General features: G+C 46.2%; 1 protein-coding gene across 4 annotated transcripts in view; it reads left to right on the top strand.

Moving 5' to 3' along the window:
* gab1 (GRB2-associated binding protein 1) overlaps positions 1–18,345 on the top strand; it is a 266,339-nt gene that overhangs the window by 163,202 nt on the left and 84,792 nt on the right. For all 4 annotated transcript variants that reach the window (XM_038792432.1, XM_038792435.1, XM_038792434.1 and 1 more), the window contains exon 2: positions 754–1,048. In XM_038792432.1, the coding sequence (XP_038648360.1) occupies positions 754–1,048 (295 nt within the window). The remainder of the gene's footprint in view (positions 1–753; positions 1,049–18,345) is intronic.

The following is an 18,345-nucleotide window of genomic DNA, read 5'->3' as shown; positions in this document are numbered from 1 at the left end:
TGTGAAACCCAAGATTCACTTAATGTTGCTTCACTCAAAGTTGTGGCTTTCTGGGATGCAACCACAACTTTAAGTGAGGACACACTGTGTGCTTAGATGCTCTTTCCAACAGCTCTTCATACACTTACTATTTCAAGTAGTATCAAGTAAATCTCCCTCTACACTGTCCCCATCAAAGGCTCCCAGGGCAGGTACAGCACAAGGTTAAATACAGAGTAAAATGTTCTCTGCACAGTTAATAATAATCTTTATTAATGTCACAAGTTGGCTTACATGGCACTGCAATGAAGCTGCTGTGAAAATCCCCTAGTCGCCACACACCGGCATCTGTTCGCATACATTAAGGGAGAATTCAGAATGTCCAATTTACCTAACAAGTACATTTTTCGGGACTTGTGGGAGGAAACCGGAGCACCCGGAGGAAACCCATGCAGACACTGCGAGAACGTGCGTTTAATCGAACGCTTCCAGGGCAGGTTGAGTTAGCACAGCGTGGCGAATGTACTGCTCTACTGAGTGTCCTCTTCACTTGTATTTTAACTATAGCCATAACTAAACACACAAAGCAATTACAAGTATTTCTATATGACCAAAGTAAAGTTGCCAATGTAGCATCAGTGATCTTGTCTCCTCCTCCCACTCTCTTTATTGCTAAACACTGTTGATTTTATTAAAGCACTATACAGTAGCAAACATAGAACATTTTAATAGTGCTGGCACTTCAATGGCATGTTCTTCTTGGTGTATTTGCAGGCATGGAAGAAGCGTTGGTTTGTACTTCGAAGTGGCCGTCTGACTGGAGATCCGGATGTGTTGGAATACTACAAAAATGATCATGCAAAGAAGCCGATCCGTGTCATTGACTTGAATCTTTGTGAGCAAGTGGATGCTGGGCTGACCTTTAATAAGAAGGATCTTGAGAACAGTTACATTTTTGATATCCGAACAATTGACCGTGTCTTCTACCTGGTAGCAGACACTGAAGAAGAAATGAATAAGTGGGTTCGATGCATCTGTGATATCTGTGGGTTTAATCCTACAGATGAGGGTAAGTGCCTTATTTTGTTTATTTCCACTGAGTGCTGCGCTTGATGGTATAAAATTGGCATTGTTTTTACACAGTTGGGTCCACAATTAGAATGAAGGGATTGCATCCTGAAAATTCTATTACCATGCGGCCAGATTAGAAGCAATGGGTCCAAAGTACCGGCCGCGTGGCGCTCAACCGGGAGGGCGGCACGGCCGGTAGATGCTGGGTGAAGCCTCCCGCAGGCTTACTGGAAGCCAGTACACCTCGGGAGATCTGGTGGCGAGATCAGGATCCCGCTCACAACGGGCATGACCAAGTCGCGCTCACTTAAGAATGTTTTAAACCTACTTAAGCAAACTCACCCAGGATCTACGGCTTCCTGGGATCTACAGGCCTCCCCAGGGAGGCCGCAGCCAGGCGCCATTCCATACTGGTACGCAAAAACATGGACCAGGCGGAATGGCATCTAAGGAGGTCTCCCAGGCCATCGGAGGCCGCTGGGTTGTCAGAGACAGTGCAGGGTGGCCCCCTGGCCTTCCCCCTGGACTGCCAAGGTGCTTGGATGGCGATGCAGGAAGGATACCAGAGTGGCACTGCCAAAGGTCAGGGCCTATGGGGGGGCTATGCCCATGAAAGGAGGGTGGAGTGGGAATATTAAGCGTGGGGGGGGGGGAATGCAGGGCAGGTAAGAAAGGGGCTCTGGGAGGTTGGGCAGGGGTTGAATGGTAGGAGCCCTGGAAAGTGTTAACCTGTAAGGGGGTATGGGGGGCCTGAAGAGGAGGGACCCCGAAGATCCCATGGGGGGGATGTCATCACCTGGGGGTGTGGAGTAATAACCATGTGGTGAGGGGTGACATTGCCCATGGTGGTGTTTGGTTTGGTGGAGGTGGGGGGTGGCTGTGAAGGACCCACAAGCTCACTTAGAGATCAGGACACCCTTTAAAATGGCGCATGATCTCTGATGAGCTGGTCTGACTGGCAAGTTCAGCTCCACAGTGATGAAAATTACTCTGTGTGAGCTAAACTCCTAGCAAAACCCAACAAATGACACTCAGAAACCTTTCTGTTAAATTGCACCCAATATTTGGATAGGCAGAGGTGGGATCTAATTAAGCTAAGAAAGTTATGACCTAAGTGGGGAGGAAGAACACATATTAAGCCAGCCTGTAAATGTATGGGTCCATTGGAGCACCATGCAACTGAGGAAAATACATCATACAATGCATGTGTCATGTGGTAAGCTGGGCATCACTGGCATCCAGTAATGCCAACAGCTTCTGGGTTTAATTTTTTGAAGGAGAAAAAACTGTGAACATTTTTTCGAAACTTGCCACAGCACTGAGCATGCTAACTGTGGTGATTTGCCTGTGGGCTGTATCATAGTTGGATGGTGTGCGGCCTCCAACCAGCAGGTGGTGATACAGACACACCATGCGGTCTCTAGATCAAGGTCATGTGACCTGTGACTCCGATATAAAGGGAGACACATCCAGCCATCTTCAGAAGAAGGTTGAGAGGGTAATAAGACGTACAAGTGAATGGTCAGTGTTAGGTGCACGTTCCAGAGGAGTAGTTAGCAGACTCCATGATACGCGCGCTGTATCAGATTGCTATCTTGCCACACGAGATTTAATAAAAGATTCTGGTTTGGACAAGTTGAAGTGTTTGGTGAGTTCCTTCGTGAAGTATAAAGGACCAAACATAACACTAACCATTTAAAAAAAATTTAATTTAGAGTACCCAATTCTTTTTTTTCCCAATTAATTGGCAATTTAGCGTGGCCAATCCACCTACCTTGCACATTTTTGGGTTGTAGGGGTGAGACTCATACAGACACGGGGAGAATGTTCAAACTCCATACGGACAGTGACCCGGCGCCGGGATCGAACCTGGGTCCTCAGCGCTGTGAGGCAGCAGTGCTAACCATTGCGCCACTGCCGCCCCACGAGCATGCTAACCTGAGTTACCTGAGGTGGTCCTATCAGAAGGGAGGCCTGGCCTCACTACTTCTCCTTGTTGGCCCCCCTGATGGATCCCTTTGACAATGGCTCCCTCCACACTCCAGGACAAGATGATCTGTCTGGAAGGGCAAAAAATGGTCAGGCTGTACATTTAATTGTGGTCAGTGGTGTTCACCTTGACATTGCTGCTGCTGTTATTCAGAAGTTCTGGGCCGATGAAAGGGTGACTTACCCTATAGCCTACAGCACTTCAGTGGACATGCCAGCAAGCAGCCCATATGCCCTGCTCAGTCCTGGTCCAGTAGTTGCCTTCCTGCCGCTTAAGTCAGATGTTGATGACCTATTCTACCTCCATAACTTCGCCTAACACTGCACAAATGACAACCCACCTGCAGCGGGAACCATCATCCATGCTTTTTGTTGCCTCTGGACTTGGTTATTACAAATGACTCTTGGCTAGCCTTCCACCGTCTATCGCCTGGTATACAGGGCTTTGGATGTCCCATGTCTGTTGAAAGAGCCTGCATGAATCCAACCTTCTATTCTTCAAGAATGAAGCGGAGGGAAAAAGATTTAAATAGCTATAGTCATAGAGACAACCGTAGGTCTTTCTTTTTAAAAAATATTTTGTTGGAGGTATTTTCAAATATATCCAGAACAGATACAAGCAAACAACAACAGTGACAGTAACCCTTACACAATTAACACTATTCCCCTGTACCGCCCTCTCCACCGCTCTTTTTACATACCGCCCTCATTGTAAAGAACTCCAGAACGGCCTGTTATCTTGGAATGCACTTGACAAATGCAAGTCCTTCCTTTTCTTTTTATTAAATTGACATTCCAGTGCGACTGCATGTCTGCACATAGATGCGGGTTCTGTCAGACCATCACACTGGATTTGTCTTTTTTTTTCCACTCAACACAGCCATTATTTCAGCATGAGTCAATGGACAGTAATTAGGCTGTTAGGTATCCTGGCTGATCTCTGTATGCCCATTCCTCCTGTACCAACCTTTACAATTGCTGTCCCAGAAAGTAAAAGTACAACTCTGGTTCATCACATTTACCTTGCTGAAACTGGCACCCATCATGGACGCTAATTTCATGCAGATAGTTCCCCGTGTGTAGAATAGCCAGCAGAGGAATAGCAGCCTGTCGGCCATTAACTGCACTCTTGTATTTTAAAAAAACCTCTTCACTTTGTGCAAAGACGATCCATTTTTATTTAATGGAGAAACTACATTACAGTGCATTTATCTCAAGATTGTAATAACTTTGTGCCCATTAATAAGTAATGCAGATATTGAAAACCTGTTGAGAACAAATAGAAACGCAGATGCTTAAAAGTGCAATGCACTTTCCTGTGTTCACTCAACTTTCTGACCTTATTTCACGTCTTCTGAAGACGTCACCTTGTCCTGTGGTACAGTCCTGCAGGTACTGTTGACCTTTCAACATTACACTCAGGTGGCCCCTTTTGTTTTGTGACCTTACTCAAATATGTGCATTAGAACTTAGAGAACTATGTAGCAGGTCTGGTTCAGGTGTCATTAAATAATTCTCAAATTTTGAAAAATATCTCAATTTTTAAAACAGGCACAGAGTTACTGTACACAATTATCTTTGTGCCAGCTGTCCCACCACAAATCATTATGTTCCCAAGCTTGCTTACACACATGCATCGGGCTGTCAAAACATTTAGAAGTTACAGAAGCAGACAGGTTTTTAGTAAGCATTTTAGAATCCACTCAATGTACTCTGAATGCCTGTCCATTACAAAATGTGGTTATTCTAGTGTGAACAGCACTAACCATTCCTTACAGTGGGCGAAGCTGACAAAACAAGGTCATATTTGTGCTGTGTCTAATTTTTCAGAAAAGGGTCAGCACTTGCCATCATTCTTGCTGCTGTTGCCGATTGATGAGGTTTATTGCTATCTGCAAAGTGAGCTGATGTAATGAGCCATGCTGACACGATAAATTTTGGCAGAGAGCGTACTGTCTGCTGAACCTTGATGTTTGATAATAGCTGGATTTCAACAACAAAGTTTGTTGACTTTTCTGCAACGCAGAAAATGATCTTGTATCTTGTGCAGAAGACCCCTGATTTAACACAAGCAAGTTAAGTGGGTGCCCAGATGGACCGGGTGTCCTTTCCTGGCGCAGAAACAAATTGGATCACAAGTGTATTTTCAACTTATCATCTGCATTGGCAGAACTGAAGAACTTGTTACATCTGTCTCCAATTTTAACCTTTTGGTGAAATGCGTGCAACTAGTACGATTGGCTAAAGTATTTTCAGCTATTCCTTAAGGATGAAATTTTGATTCAGTGCACAGTATAGACTGCAGTTGAAGCTGTACACGACCATTTCATTACTGTGCATTTATCTTCAAGTTTGGCAACTGGGTTACATGGGCCCGCTGCTATAGTAGACCAGAATAATTGAAAATAATTTAATGGTAGTCATGCGGTGAGAACATATGTGCAGGAAGAACCAGGAAATAGCTGTTGATCTGATCTGGGTCAGGGCACACTACCACAATTAGTCTTTGGAATGAGGTCATTGAAAACATTGTGTAACTACACAACCAAAAAAACATGGTTACAGCATTAGAAGCTAACATGAACCCGTTGATTATCAAGTGTGCTTTCCCTGAGTTGAGTAAACTCCGTGTTTATCAGATATTTATGGATCTTTCAGGCCCTCAGGATATCCCAATGTGCTACATAAACAATTGATTACTTTTGAGTAAGTGCACTTATGTCATTAGCTGAGCAATGTGGAAGTGCATTTACATACAGCAAGGCCCACAAACATTGAGCAAGATAATGGACCAGTTGATCTGCCTCTTGTGATGTTGATTAAAGACACTGGAAAAACAGTTTTGATTAGTGCAATGGATCTGTATACCACCGGAAAAAGCAGCAAAGACCTTGGTTTGCACCCTTTTTCAAAGGTGACATCTCTAGCCATACAGAACAAGCCGGGTATTGTGCTTACGTGTCAGCATGGATTACATAAAATCGTAGAATGGTTACAGCACGGAGGTTTTTTGGCTAAGATCATGCGTCAGATCATGCCCAAGATGAGGTGCAATGACTTTTCTTGTCAGCTTGAATCTTTTATGTCTCTCTTGTGGAGACCATGAATTGGATTCAATTTGAATTGTTTTTTGGAGCAAGCACAGAGATGGGTGAAGGGCAACAAAAACAAATGCTGGAAAATCTCAGCAGGCCTGACAACATCTGTGGAGGGAGAATGGAGCTAGCATTTCGAGTCTGGTTGACTCTTCGTCAAAGATGGATTAAGGGTTTGCCCTGTCCACTCTGTATGTTGGCTTTGTAACTTTGAGAATGGAATAAAAATGAACAAAAAATTAGGCCTGTTGTGTCTGTCCTGGCTCTCTGAAAGAGCAATTCACCTTGTGCCACTTCGCTGCCGTTTCACTGCAGCCCTGCAGATGTTTTCTCCTCCCATTGTGATCCAATTCTCTTTTGAAAGGCGCAATTACATCTGCCTCCACCAACTCTCAATCAGTGCATTCTAGGTCCTAACCACTCGTGTAATAAAAATGTCTCCTCCTGCCACCATTCCTCCTTTTGCCACTCAGCTAAATTGATGTCCTTTGGTTCTCGTTTGCTCGACACATGGGAACAGTTTCTCCCCGTCTACTCTGTCCAGGCCCCTCATGATTTTGTATATCATCATCAAATCTCCTCTCGACCTTCTCTGAGAACAGCCCCAGTTTCTCGAATCTATCTGTCATTAATCTTTTCTGCACCATTTTTAATGCCTTCACAATCTTCCTAAAGTATGGTGCTCAGAACTGGATGCAATACTTCAGTTGAGACCGAACAAACTCAAACCATGGCCTGCCGAGGGTATCGTCACGGGTGGAATGGAAAATGTGATCGACCATTTAAATGCCCATTGACATTGGCTGGGAATTTCCAGTTTCTGGGGTGGGCACAACCGGAAAATCCCACTCATGGAGTGGCGCTTCAATCAAAGCCTTCTGAAAAGCCAGCAACAGAGCCAGGTGCCGCTATGATTGATAAATATTTAGCCTGTTGAATGTTTTCACAGATCAAATAGATATAGTGTTGTAACTATGGGCTGAACGTGTACACCCAACATCAGAAAAACAACTACTTGATTGGTTAAACCACAATTACCTTTTCACTTGGAACTCCTTATTGTCCTGTTGTTCGGAATTTATGGTTCTAAAATAATCTATTCTCACACTTTTCAATGTTGGCTTGAATGGGTATTGCCAGCTATTAGACTGGAGGGAGGTACGGTGAAGATTTATGAAGACTGTTTACCCAACGTGTCCTCGGGCATTAAAACCACACTCAAGGGAGTTTGCAATCTTCCTAAAGGCAAGAAACGTAAAAGAAATATAGTTCAAGTTTAAAAAGTAGGTTTCTGAGCATTGTCTCAGCAATACAATTCCATTGATCAAATTTATTTGTTCCCTAACCACCACCATATTATGTTGGTAAGAAAAACAAAATAGAACAGCTATTTTTATATAAATTTAGAGTACACAATTAAATTTTTCCAATTAAGGGACAATTTAGCGTGGCCAATCCACCTGCCCTGCACACCTTTGGGTTGTGGGGGTGAAACCCACGCAAACACGGGGAGAATGTGCAAACTCCACACAGACAGTGATCCAGAGCCGGGATTGAACCTGGGACCTCGGCGCCGTGAGGCTGCAGGGCTAACCCACTGCGCCACCGTGCTGCCCTAAAATAGAACAGCTTTAATAAGTTGGGACTTTCTCTTCACCCACTGGCTTGTTTAGAATTATGAGCTTTTTTTTTTGTCACTGCTGAAATATTGGGCTTTGCTCTGATGCCTTCCACAGTCAAAAAGCTGATATTCTTCATTGTGGGCTCAGACTGACGGTTTCAGCTTAACTAATAGAGCGATGCTTTGCCCATGAAATACATTTTAGTATGATTCTATGCCCGTGAAATACATTTTAGTATGAGTCAACAATCTTTGAACAGAATTTCTATAGAACACCCCCCCCCCACACAGAAAGTTTTAAATTGAAGTAATGAACTTCGGTCAGGGACATTAGTATTGTGTAGATCTGTAAATATGTTTTCTGGATAGGTTCATAGAAAGCCAATTGTCGTTTTTAGACAAACACTTTTGTATTGTTATTAGCCATGTTCACTCCTGCTGAGTACACAACAGCTAGGAAGAAAAGAACATTGTAAATGATTGAAAGCGTGGAAATTGCAGGGAGAAAATCAAAAAGTAAACAAAAGCGTGACATTTTATACAGTTAGTATTGTATGAGGTGAACACCATCCCCTAGTGAGATGTCACCTCTGGTAGTCTGCCGGCTGTGCTTCCTGTATCTTAAGTAACCATCCCTGATCGCTTGCTGAGAGACTATCTGGAACTCTTCATTTCTGCCAGTCGCGTCCCTAATTTTGCTTTGTTTAGGTAGTGATACGTTCACTGGGTGATGAATCTTTAGTTCTTTTATCTCATGGTTTACTGAGATCAGCTGCATCTCTCGTCTTTTTCAGTGATGTGGAACAGTTAATGTCTTCTCCTATATGTGTGCCTTACTGTCTAATCTCAGTTTCCCCCATAGGTTGTTTACTCATTGCTCGGTTTCAGGACGCCTTTCCTTGGGTTCCCATTTTCTTTAAGATTTCAGAAGGGTCTGAAGTCTGAGTTGGATCATGTTACTCTGTGCTCCAGACTCCAGCTTCAGCCTCAAATTGATGGCTGTGGGCTTATTTTTCACCCTCTTCCTGATCTGATTGGGTGTGTGAACTTCTTTTTTCTGGGAACTGTTGCACACAGCCATTTTGTGCAGTTGTGTGGTTCACATGTCTGCTGTGCCCTCAAACCCGTTGTCATCTTCCAGGATATGTGTGTTTTGGGTTCTCTCTTTATCGTTCGCCCAGTTGCTCTGACTCTGATAACTCATTCACTGTTTTCTTTCTTTGTTTAACACACCTTTTCCCAATGATTGGGCTTTCCCACAAGCTCTGCGGTTTGATCTACATACAGGACATTTCCTTCTGTTTGTGATCTTATTGTCATCCACAGCTTCTGCAGATCTTTCTCTCTGTCTGATGTGCATTCCTTTGTTGCTACCTTTCCCTTTGACTTAACTGAAAGTTAGCTGTTTTGGTTGACCACGCCTTCATTTCTGCTCATGTTTTCAAGTACTCCAGAAACATCTGCAGCCTAATATATTGTGAGCTTGTCCTTTCCAGTATGTTCTTTTTGTACTTCAGGGTTGCAGAGATCCAGATGAGTAGATCTACTATCCTTTCCTCCATGTCCTTAAATTTAGATTTTCTGGCTGTATTTTTCAACTTGCAATGAAATTGTCGACTGGCTCACCTAGGCTGGGATTCTCCCCTACCCGGCGGGGCGGGGGGTCCTGGCGGGACGGAGTGGCGTGAACCACTCTGACGTCGGGCCTCCCCAAAGGTGCGGAATTCTCCGCACTTTTAGGGGCTAGGCCCGCGCCGGAGTGGTTCCCGCTCCGCTGGCCAGCGCGAACGGCCTTTGACGCCCTGCCAACCGGGGCCGAAAGGCCTTCGCTGGCCCCCGGAAGTTCGCGCATGCGCCGGTGCGTGAGCAGCTGCTGACGTCATACTGGCGCATGAGCAGGGGAGGGGGTCTCTTCCGCCCCCGCCATGGTGAAGGCCATGGTGGGGGTGGAAGAAAAAGAGAGCCCCCACGGCACAGGCCCGCCCGCCGATCGGTGGGCCCCGATCGCGGGCCAGACCACGGTGGGGGCACCCCCCGGGGTCAGATCACCCCGCGACTCCCCCAGGACCCAGGAGCCCGCCCGCGCCGCCAATCCCGCCGGTACCAGAGGTAGTTTAAACCACGCCGGCGGGAAAGGCCTGTCCATGGCGGGTCTTCGGGCCAGAGAATCGCCGCGGGGTGCCCAGCGCGGCGCGATTCCCGCCCCCGCCGAATCTCGGGGGGCGGAGAATTCAGGACACGGCGGGGGCAGGATTGACGCCGGCCCCGGGCGATTCTCCGACCCCCCGGGGGGTCGGGGAATTCCGCCCCTAGTTCCTGAAATTCCTACGGGTAGATCTGATTTTTTGACTTGGACTGGAGATGTGTGCTGACTGAATTTTTATTTTAATTGTCTGGGTTTCTGCTGTCGTTTCTGCTTGCTTCTAGCAAGGTTGGCCATTCCCATTTCATCCAACCATCCCACGGTTGCAGTGTCCCAGGTTAACACAGATGTAACCAGCATCTTATGCATGGCCACCTCTGTTCAGAACTCTCCTGTTTTTTTTATTTCTTTATCACTGGAGTCCTGCATTTAAGAACTATCTTCCCAGCTTGGCTTTTCAAGATATTCAACTTGCTGTTCGTAGAGTCATTCCATTCTCCAGCTTTAAAAGAAAAGACGTATAGCCAGTACGCACAATTTCAACTGAATCCTGCTCGAAAGAAATGTCCTCTCTGGCCTCCTTGTGATGAACTAAACCCAAACTGCTTGAAACAGAACAACACCCAGGGTCCCTTTCATACCTACTTCTGGTTGACCTGTTCGGAAACCCCCCCACAACCATTGTTTCAGTCCCAGGCAGCTTGGCTCACATGATCAATTACTGGACGCCAGCTGCTTTTGCTTTTTGTTTTACAATAATTCGTCTTTCAGAGAAACCTAACTCTTGTGGGCCCCATCACCCCAAAATAAAAGTTTCCCCCCACTCCCCAAAGCACATGAGTCATCGCATTAGATACATTTTTTACTTGGACCATTGTGAGCAGTTTTGAGCCCCGTATCTAAGGAAGGATGTGCTGGCCTTGGAAAGGGTCCAGAGGAGGTTCACAAGAATGATCGCTGAAATGAAGGACTTGTCGTATGAGGAACGGTTGAGGACTCTGGGTCTGCACTCGTTGGAGTTTAGAAAGATGAGGGGGGGGGGGGGGGGGATCTTATTGAAACTTACAGGATACTGCGAGGCCTGGACAAATGGACGTGGAGAGGATATTTCCACTTGTAGAAAAAACTAAAACCAGTGGACACCATCTCAGACTGAAGGGACAATCCTTTAAAACTGAGTTGAGGAGGAATTTCTTCAGCCAGAGGGTGGTGAATCTGTGGAACTCTTTACCACAGAAGGCTGTGGAGGCCAAGTCATTGAGTGTCTTTCAGACAGAGTTAGATAGGTTCTTGATTAATAAGGGGATTAGGGGTTATGTGGAGAAGGCAGGAGAATGGGGATGAGAAAATATCAGCCACGATTGAATGGAGGAGCAGACTCGATGGGCCGAGTGGCCTAATTCTGCTCCTACGTCTTATGGTCTTTTGGACCATGACTGCAGTGCAACAATGAATGTGGCACCCCAGGATCTATGTTCACTAAACTATCAGCTCCCCACTCTTTACAAATAATATAACAATATGACTGGCATGTTCTTGTAGAATGTAGCATTTCTGCATTGCTAATAGATATAGAGGTGTTTTTATTTAAAGTGCAACATTCACTAACTGGATGAAAACAGTAACAATTTATGGTGATGTATTTCATCAAACTGTGCTGGATTACCCTGTATACAAAACAGAAATGACATTTGTAGGTTAACCTTTGTATTTGCATAAACCTTTAAACAAACCAAAGCAAACAAACCCTGTGTTCCCATTTGGAAAATATTTTTTAGGGCCTTAGTTACAAAGCATTAATTGCACTTGCCATTTCACCTTGAGTAAGCTTTAATCTTTCAATAAAGATGATCTGGAGTAATAAGCTTGCCCACACAATATGTAGTTTTTAAATATAGGGTATGGGGGAGGATTGGTAAATGGAAGAAAAGGCCTGAATGTTTAGAGCATTCCTAGCTGTCAGTCATGTGTCCAGTTTGATTTGTGTGTGAAACTAAATTAGAATTCTATTACAATGGATGTATGACTATAGCAGAGAAGGTATTATTTGTATGATGTTTTTCAGAATAAACTGAATTATCTTTATAACGGTGTCTCCTTCAATTTGTCCTCAATAGATTTGCCAATGCAGTTGAAGGAACAAACCTCTTTTCTCTCTGAGAACAAGTGATGTGTGTGTAGGTGGGGGTTTATAACACCAGGGACTTTCCCACACAAGGCATGAATCAGCAAACACAGTGACTGTTTGGTATTCATAATGCTGTTTGACATTATGATTCCTCTCTGTTGGTATATAATTCAGACACAACATATTAGTCAGACTTATGGTATTTCAAATACAGTACACAAAAGAGCAACAGACATGGCAGTATTAGTATAAAATGACTCTGAGCAGATTCATTTATTGTTGGACACAAAATCTGATTCTCAGAGCTTTCGTGTGGAGTTGAACTCATCCATATGAAACCACCTTGAATAGGGACAGAAGCCACCTTGTTTCATGACCAATAATGTGGGTCATGAAATGAATTCTGCCATGCAGGTCTTGTTACCAACTTAATTTTGATGGTGTCTACACAAGATGAGGGTTAACACATCATTGTCATCACAGATGGAGGAAGGACAAAACTCACTCTATTATGTTCACAATATTGCACTGTCTGTGAGGTCATAGTAGCTGTAAGATATTTCCAGCATTCAGTCACCGCAAAGATTATAACCAAGTGGCCAACTGAGTGGTTCTGAAATCAGCCCACTCTACACAATGGACTGTTGATTGTGCTGAAGCTTGCAATATGAAAAGGATAATAATCCTTGGGCCAACTTTAGGAAGTTCCCAATTTGTTGGTGGGTGCTGACAGTGCTGACTACTAAGATAGTCTTAAGCAGTGGTTCCCCTAAGTTGTGTAGCCACACTGCGATCTGAAAGTTCCCGTGCAGGGTGGCAGACTAGATTTCCCCTTTATATTACCATGAATGTGCAGCCATGCAAAATCTTTAAAGGGCTCGGCACTGTGGCTGTGCGTGACACCAAAAAATATATATTAGTGGGGACATTGGTATTTAGGATATTGCCAATCTACCTTGTTCAGAGCTTTCTCAATGCTATATTGTCATGATGTTCAGAATCATACTCAACCTGATAGAGTAATGATGTATGAAGGGGCTTTAATGTATGTTCGGAGTGGGACTTCCTGTGATGGCGGGCGGGAGGCAGCCGCACAACGCAGGGCTCCCGATTGGGAATGGCATTTTCGGGGCTTTAAGCCCACTCCCAGGGTCCACGGAGGCGTCAAGGGCAGGGGGAAGGCATGGAGAAGGCGCAGAGGAGGCACAGCAGAAGATGTCCAGGATCAGCAAGAAAACGTCCGTTAAAAAAACAGCTGAGGCCCGTCGGGGAGTGGAGAGGTCACCACGGGGTCACCAAGGAAAAAGGCTGGAGCACCAGGGGAGGCGATTTCCCCGGTGACGATGGGTGCAGTGGCGGAGGTGCGGGCGCAAGGGGAGGCGCTGGAGGAAGTGGAGGAGACGTTGTTGCAGCACAGTGATCAACTTGCCTCGATGGCGAAACTATTGGGAGAGGGGGAGGATCCCTCCCGACATGAACTGGATCGGGCTCATCGGTCGTGGAGGCCTGTACCAAAGGCGAGTGAGCCGCCAAGGGTAGTGACTCTGTGCTTCCGTAGGTACAATGTGAAGGAGAAGGTCCTGTGCTGGGCCAAGCAGAAGCGGGTGGTGCAGGGTGCTGGAGCTGGTATACGTGTATACCAGGACTTTACGGTGGAGCTGGCGAGGAGGTGGGCTGCTTTCAACCGGGTGAAGAGGGCACTGTACATTAGCAAGGTGCAGTGCGGCATTGTATATCCAGCGAAGCTGAGGGTGACTTATAAGCTCAAGGACTTTTATTTCAGGACGGCGGACGCAGTGGAGGTGTTTGCGAAGGCAGAAGGACTGTGGCTGAATTGAGAAGTGGTCATGTACCCATGTAGCCTCATGTAGCTGTATTTTTCCACTGCAGCGGGTGTATGTGCTATGAGCCAACGTTGTATATACTTGGACAAGGGAAGAGAGGGGACTCTCATTGATGGTTCTTTGGAACTTGGGTGTGTATGCGGGGTTTTGTGCTAAAAGGGATTTCTTGGTTTTCCTGGGGCCGGGCAAGGGGGAAAGAGACCCGGGTGGGGGCCTCCACGCTGGCTGGTTTAGACCGGCCAGTGAACGGGAGTGAGATAGGGGGAGGGGCTGCGGCCATCGGAGCCTGGCAGAACAGCCAGGGCGGAAAGTTTGGGGGAAGGAACCGAGGTTGGGGGGAGGCGTTTTACAAGAGGCAGTGGATGGGAGGAGTTGGGGGGGGGGGGGTGGTTTACAACTCTTGGGTATCACATACGGTACTCTTTCAGAGGTTGGACGACGTTGAATGGTTGGGGGGGGGGGGGGGGGGGGAGAGTGGACTCTTTGGTGACCACGGGTAGTCCCAGACTCCTTTTTCTTTTTCTCCTTTGTTTTTTGTTTCCACCGTGGGAGGGTTTGTTTTATTGGGTGCATATATTGACAGGTGGGCCGTTGTTTGGGGTGGTGGGAGGAGGGGATCGTTGTTATTGTTAAGGGGATTGATTTTGTATTTGTTACCATTTACTGTTTGTGGGTGGGGTGTAAATTTTGCAGGAAAATGTGAAAATGGAGAATAAAAACATTTTTAAAAAATAAATAAATAATGTATGTTCAGAGTGTGTCATGGAAAGGCATGGCTGCTTTGGACAGGAAGGGAGACGTCTTGAACAATATCCTCACAGCAAACCAAATACAACTGAATATTTATTTTAAGTAATCTAGATTTCTTCAAATTGATGCTCGGGAGACTGTTTTCGTCCATGCACCGCTGCATCAATCTGTGATGACCCATGTACTGGGAAAAGCCTGGATTTTCTTTTTTGCGATATATGCCTTTCAAACCAGAGTGCACTGTGATGTTTTCTGGTGAGAGTTAATTGGGATTCTGGGGCAGAATTAATTACCACTTAAGCGTCAATTTTCAGGTGGCAGGCGGAGGCTCAGTGGGTGGGCGGGGTGGCGGACTCCATTAAATCTCCATTTTGTTTAAACATTGGGTGCCCCCTCCTACAATATCTGCAGCGTGATTCAGCAGATTGAGTTAAAGTCTGCTGAATGGCAAGTTCAGCGGGAGCGCCGAAAACACTTTGCTATTCAATGGCACTTTGCCTTTTATACATCTGTTTTCACTATTAAGGATGTTGTAGAGCTGCCATAGCTGGGTAGATTTAAAAACAACTTGCCAATATTGAGCCTTTAGAATTTGATGCAAAGTGAGTCCTTGCTACGATTGGATTGTTGACGCTGGTTGTATTCCCCTCAGTAAATGCCATCACTTGGCTCATGTATTTATCAGTTCGTTGCGGTCTGGGAATGTTTCCATTGACTGGATGGGAGCCTGTGGTGCCTAAATTTAACAAAGGGTGAAAGTCGGTGTCCAGCAAAATGCATGCCAATTTGACACTCGATACTCGAAGGAATGATTAGAGATGCTCTGCACAATTATTTTGATAGAATGCTGCTCATTGGGGATTCTCAATAAGGCTCTTAAATGTAAATAGTGTCTCGCCAACTTGGCAAAGTTTTGAAAAGGTGACAAAGTTGTTTGATGGCAAATAGTCTGTACAGGCTCAGCCATTTAAAGCTTCCCTGCTTATCCTGAACAGCTGACTGGATGTGCATTGAACGTGAGAGCTATTTTGGGCAGCTCTCCCACATTACCTTTTACCCAGCCTGGTTCATCACTGTTTCTGGTCACAAAGTTAAATTTGAACACATTATCAACTTTTGAATGAAAAGATGAGAACTGACTTGCCCTTTCAACTCAATTATAACTATCAATGGAATAGCTTTGCTCTCGATCCTAAAACATTTTGATCTCCTCGAGTCTTTTGCTCCTGATTTCTGCTCCAATGCTTATTGAACTTCACTGGTCCTTGTTCTGGACCCTGACATGTTGAGCTCCTTGCAGGATACTTTTCCCAGGATTGGTTTGGAGGTGGGGGCTGGGAAAGTTATAAAATGGCGCGTTGGACCGGCTCGAACTCGTACTCTGGGAGACTGATTGCTCCAACCCCGTAGGTTTCGTGCGGGTTATAACACTACCTCTGGCCGCTCTTCCCAGGGACTGGCTGCATGCCTGGGCGTCAAACCGCTCTGCTTTGGAAAGAAGCCAGTTGCAACCAATTATTTTTTAAATGTACTTTATTCCAAACATGTGTAAAAAGAACCAGCAACATATAAAATACAATCCCCACAAAAGCACAGTACACTGTTTGTACAAATTTTACCCTCGCCCACCCACCGCACATCGAAGCCCTCCACTGACCCCCGCAACTCAAACCTTAATCTTCTCCAACTTGTTGGAGCAGCACGGTAGCACAAGTGGATAGCACTGTGGCTTCACAGCGCCAGGGTCCCAGGTTCATTTCCCTGCTGTGTCACTGTCTGTGCGGATTCTGCACGTTCTCCCCGTGTCTGCATGGGTTTCCTCCGGGTGCTCCTGTTACCTCCCACAGTCCAAAGATGTGCAGGTTAGGTGGATTGGCCATGATAAATTGCCCTTAGTGACCAGAAAGGTTAGGAGGGGTTATTGGGTTACAGGGATAGGGTGGAAGTGAGTGCTTAAGTGGGTCGGTGCAGATTCGATGGGCCGAATGGCCTCCTTCTGCACTGTATGTTCTATGTACTATGGATAAAGTCATACATGTGCCCCAGTCAGGCTGCCACCTCCGGCAGCGTTTACGACCTCCAATTTAGCAGGACCCTTCGCCGGGCAATTAGAGAGGCAAAGGCCACAACATCGGCCCCTTCCTCCTTCGGCACTTCCGTTACCTCGCAAATCGCCACCATTGGGTCCAGCCTGACCTCCACTCCCACAATCTTAGATAGCATCCTTAACACTGCTTCCCAATATCTCTGCAGCTTCTTGCAATCCCAAAACACGTGTGCATGATTCGCCAACCCACTCCCTCACTTCCCGCACTCCTCAGCCAACACCTGGAAGAATCCACTCATCCTCCCTGAGTCATATCTACCCTGTGCACCACCTTGAACTGAGTCATGCTCATCCTTGTGCAGGAGGAGGTTGAGTTCACCCTCTACATCGCCTTGCACCTCAGTCCCCAGTCTATTCCACCCCCCCAACTCCTCCTCCCATTTGTTCTTGATCCTCACCACCTGCGCCTCCTCCCCCCACTCCCCCAACCACCCATATATATCCCCAATCCTACCCTCTCCCAACTCATCCAGGAGCAGCAGTTGCTCCAATAACGTGTAATCTGGCGACCTGGGAAACGTCCTCCACTCCTTTCGTGTAAAGTCCCTCACCTGCATATATCTAAATTCACTTCCTCTTGGCAGCTCAAGCCTCTCCCGCAACTCATCCTGACCTGCAAACTTCCCTTCCATGTACAAGTCCCTCACCCTCTCCAGCCCTGCCTCCCTCCCCATCCATCTCCCCCAGCTTAATCCTTTGATTCGCTCACAGTGGCATCAACGCCGACATCCCCTCCAATTTAAAATGTCTCCTCAGCTGATTCCACACCCTGACCGTTGAGTGTACCATCGGGCTCCCAATATACTTCCCGGAGGTAATGGCAACCACACCGTCTCCACATTCACCGCCCAATAATAGTGCAGCAGGATTGGTAACACTAAACCTCTTTTCTTTTTAAAAAAAAATTTAGTCTACCCAATTCACTTTTTTCCAATTAAGGGGCAATTTAGCGTGTTCAATCCACCTACCTTGCGCATCTTTGGGTTGTGGGGGCGAAACCCATGCAGACACGGGGAGAATGTGCAAACTCCACACAGACAGTGACCCAGAGCCGGGATCGAACCTGGGACCTCGGCGCCGTGAGGCAGCAGGGCTAACCCACTGTGCCACCGTGCTGCCCTCACTAAACCTCTTTTCTGTGTCTGTCTCTGTAACAGGGCCTTCTTTGCCCTCAGCACCTTCCCTGCCCATATGAACTCCAAAATCACTGTCTCCAACTTGTGGAAAATGCCTTGGGGAGAAAAATCAGGAGGGTCAGGAAAACAAACAGGAGCCTTGGCAGCACATTCATCTTTATCACCTGCACCCTCCCTGCAAATGTCAGGTGTAATGTATTTCACCTCTGAAAATCCTCCCTAATCTCCTCCACCAACATTGTCAAATTTCACTTCTGCATCGTAGTCCATTCCCTCGCACCTCAACCCCCAAATACCTAAACTTCTCCCTAGCTACCTTGAATGACAGCACCTCCAACTTGGCCCCCTGCCCTGATCACATTCACCGGAAACACGTCACATTCTTCCCGACCCGGAGAAGGCATTTCCGGTGATGGCGGACGGGAGGAAGCCGCACATTGGAGGGCTCCCGTTCGGGAACGGAATTTTTGGGGTCTTAACGC

Source organism: Scyliorhinus canicula, chromosome 3 (genome assembly GCF_902713615.1).
Source record: "Scyliorhinus canicula chromosome 3, sScyCan1.1, whole genome shotgun sequence".
Lineage (NCBI taxonomy): Eukaryota > Metazoa > Chordata > Chondrichthyes > Carcharhiniformes > Scyliorhinidae > Scyliorhinus > Scyliorhinus canicula.
The sequence above is the reverse complement of the archived record's forward strand: the minus strand, read 5'-3'. Positions and strand labels throughout refer to the sequence as shown.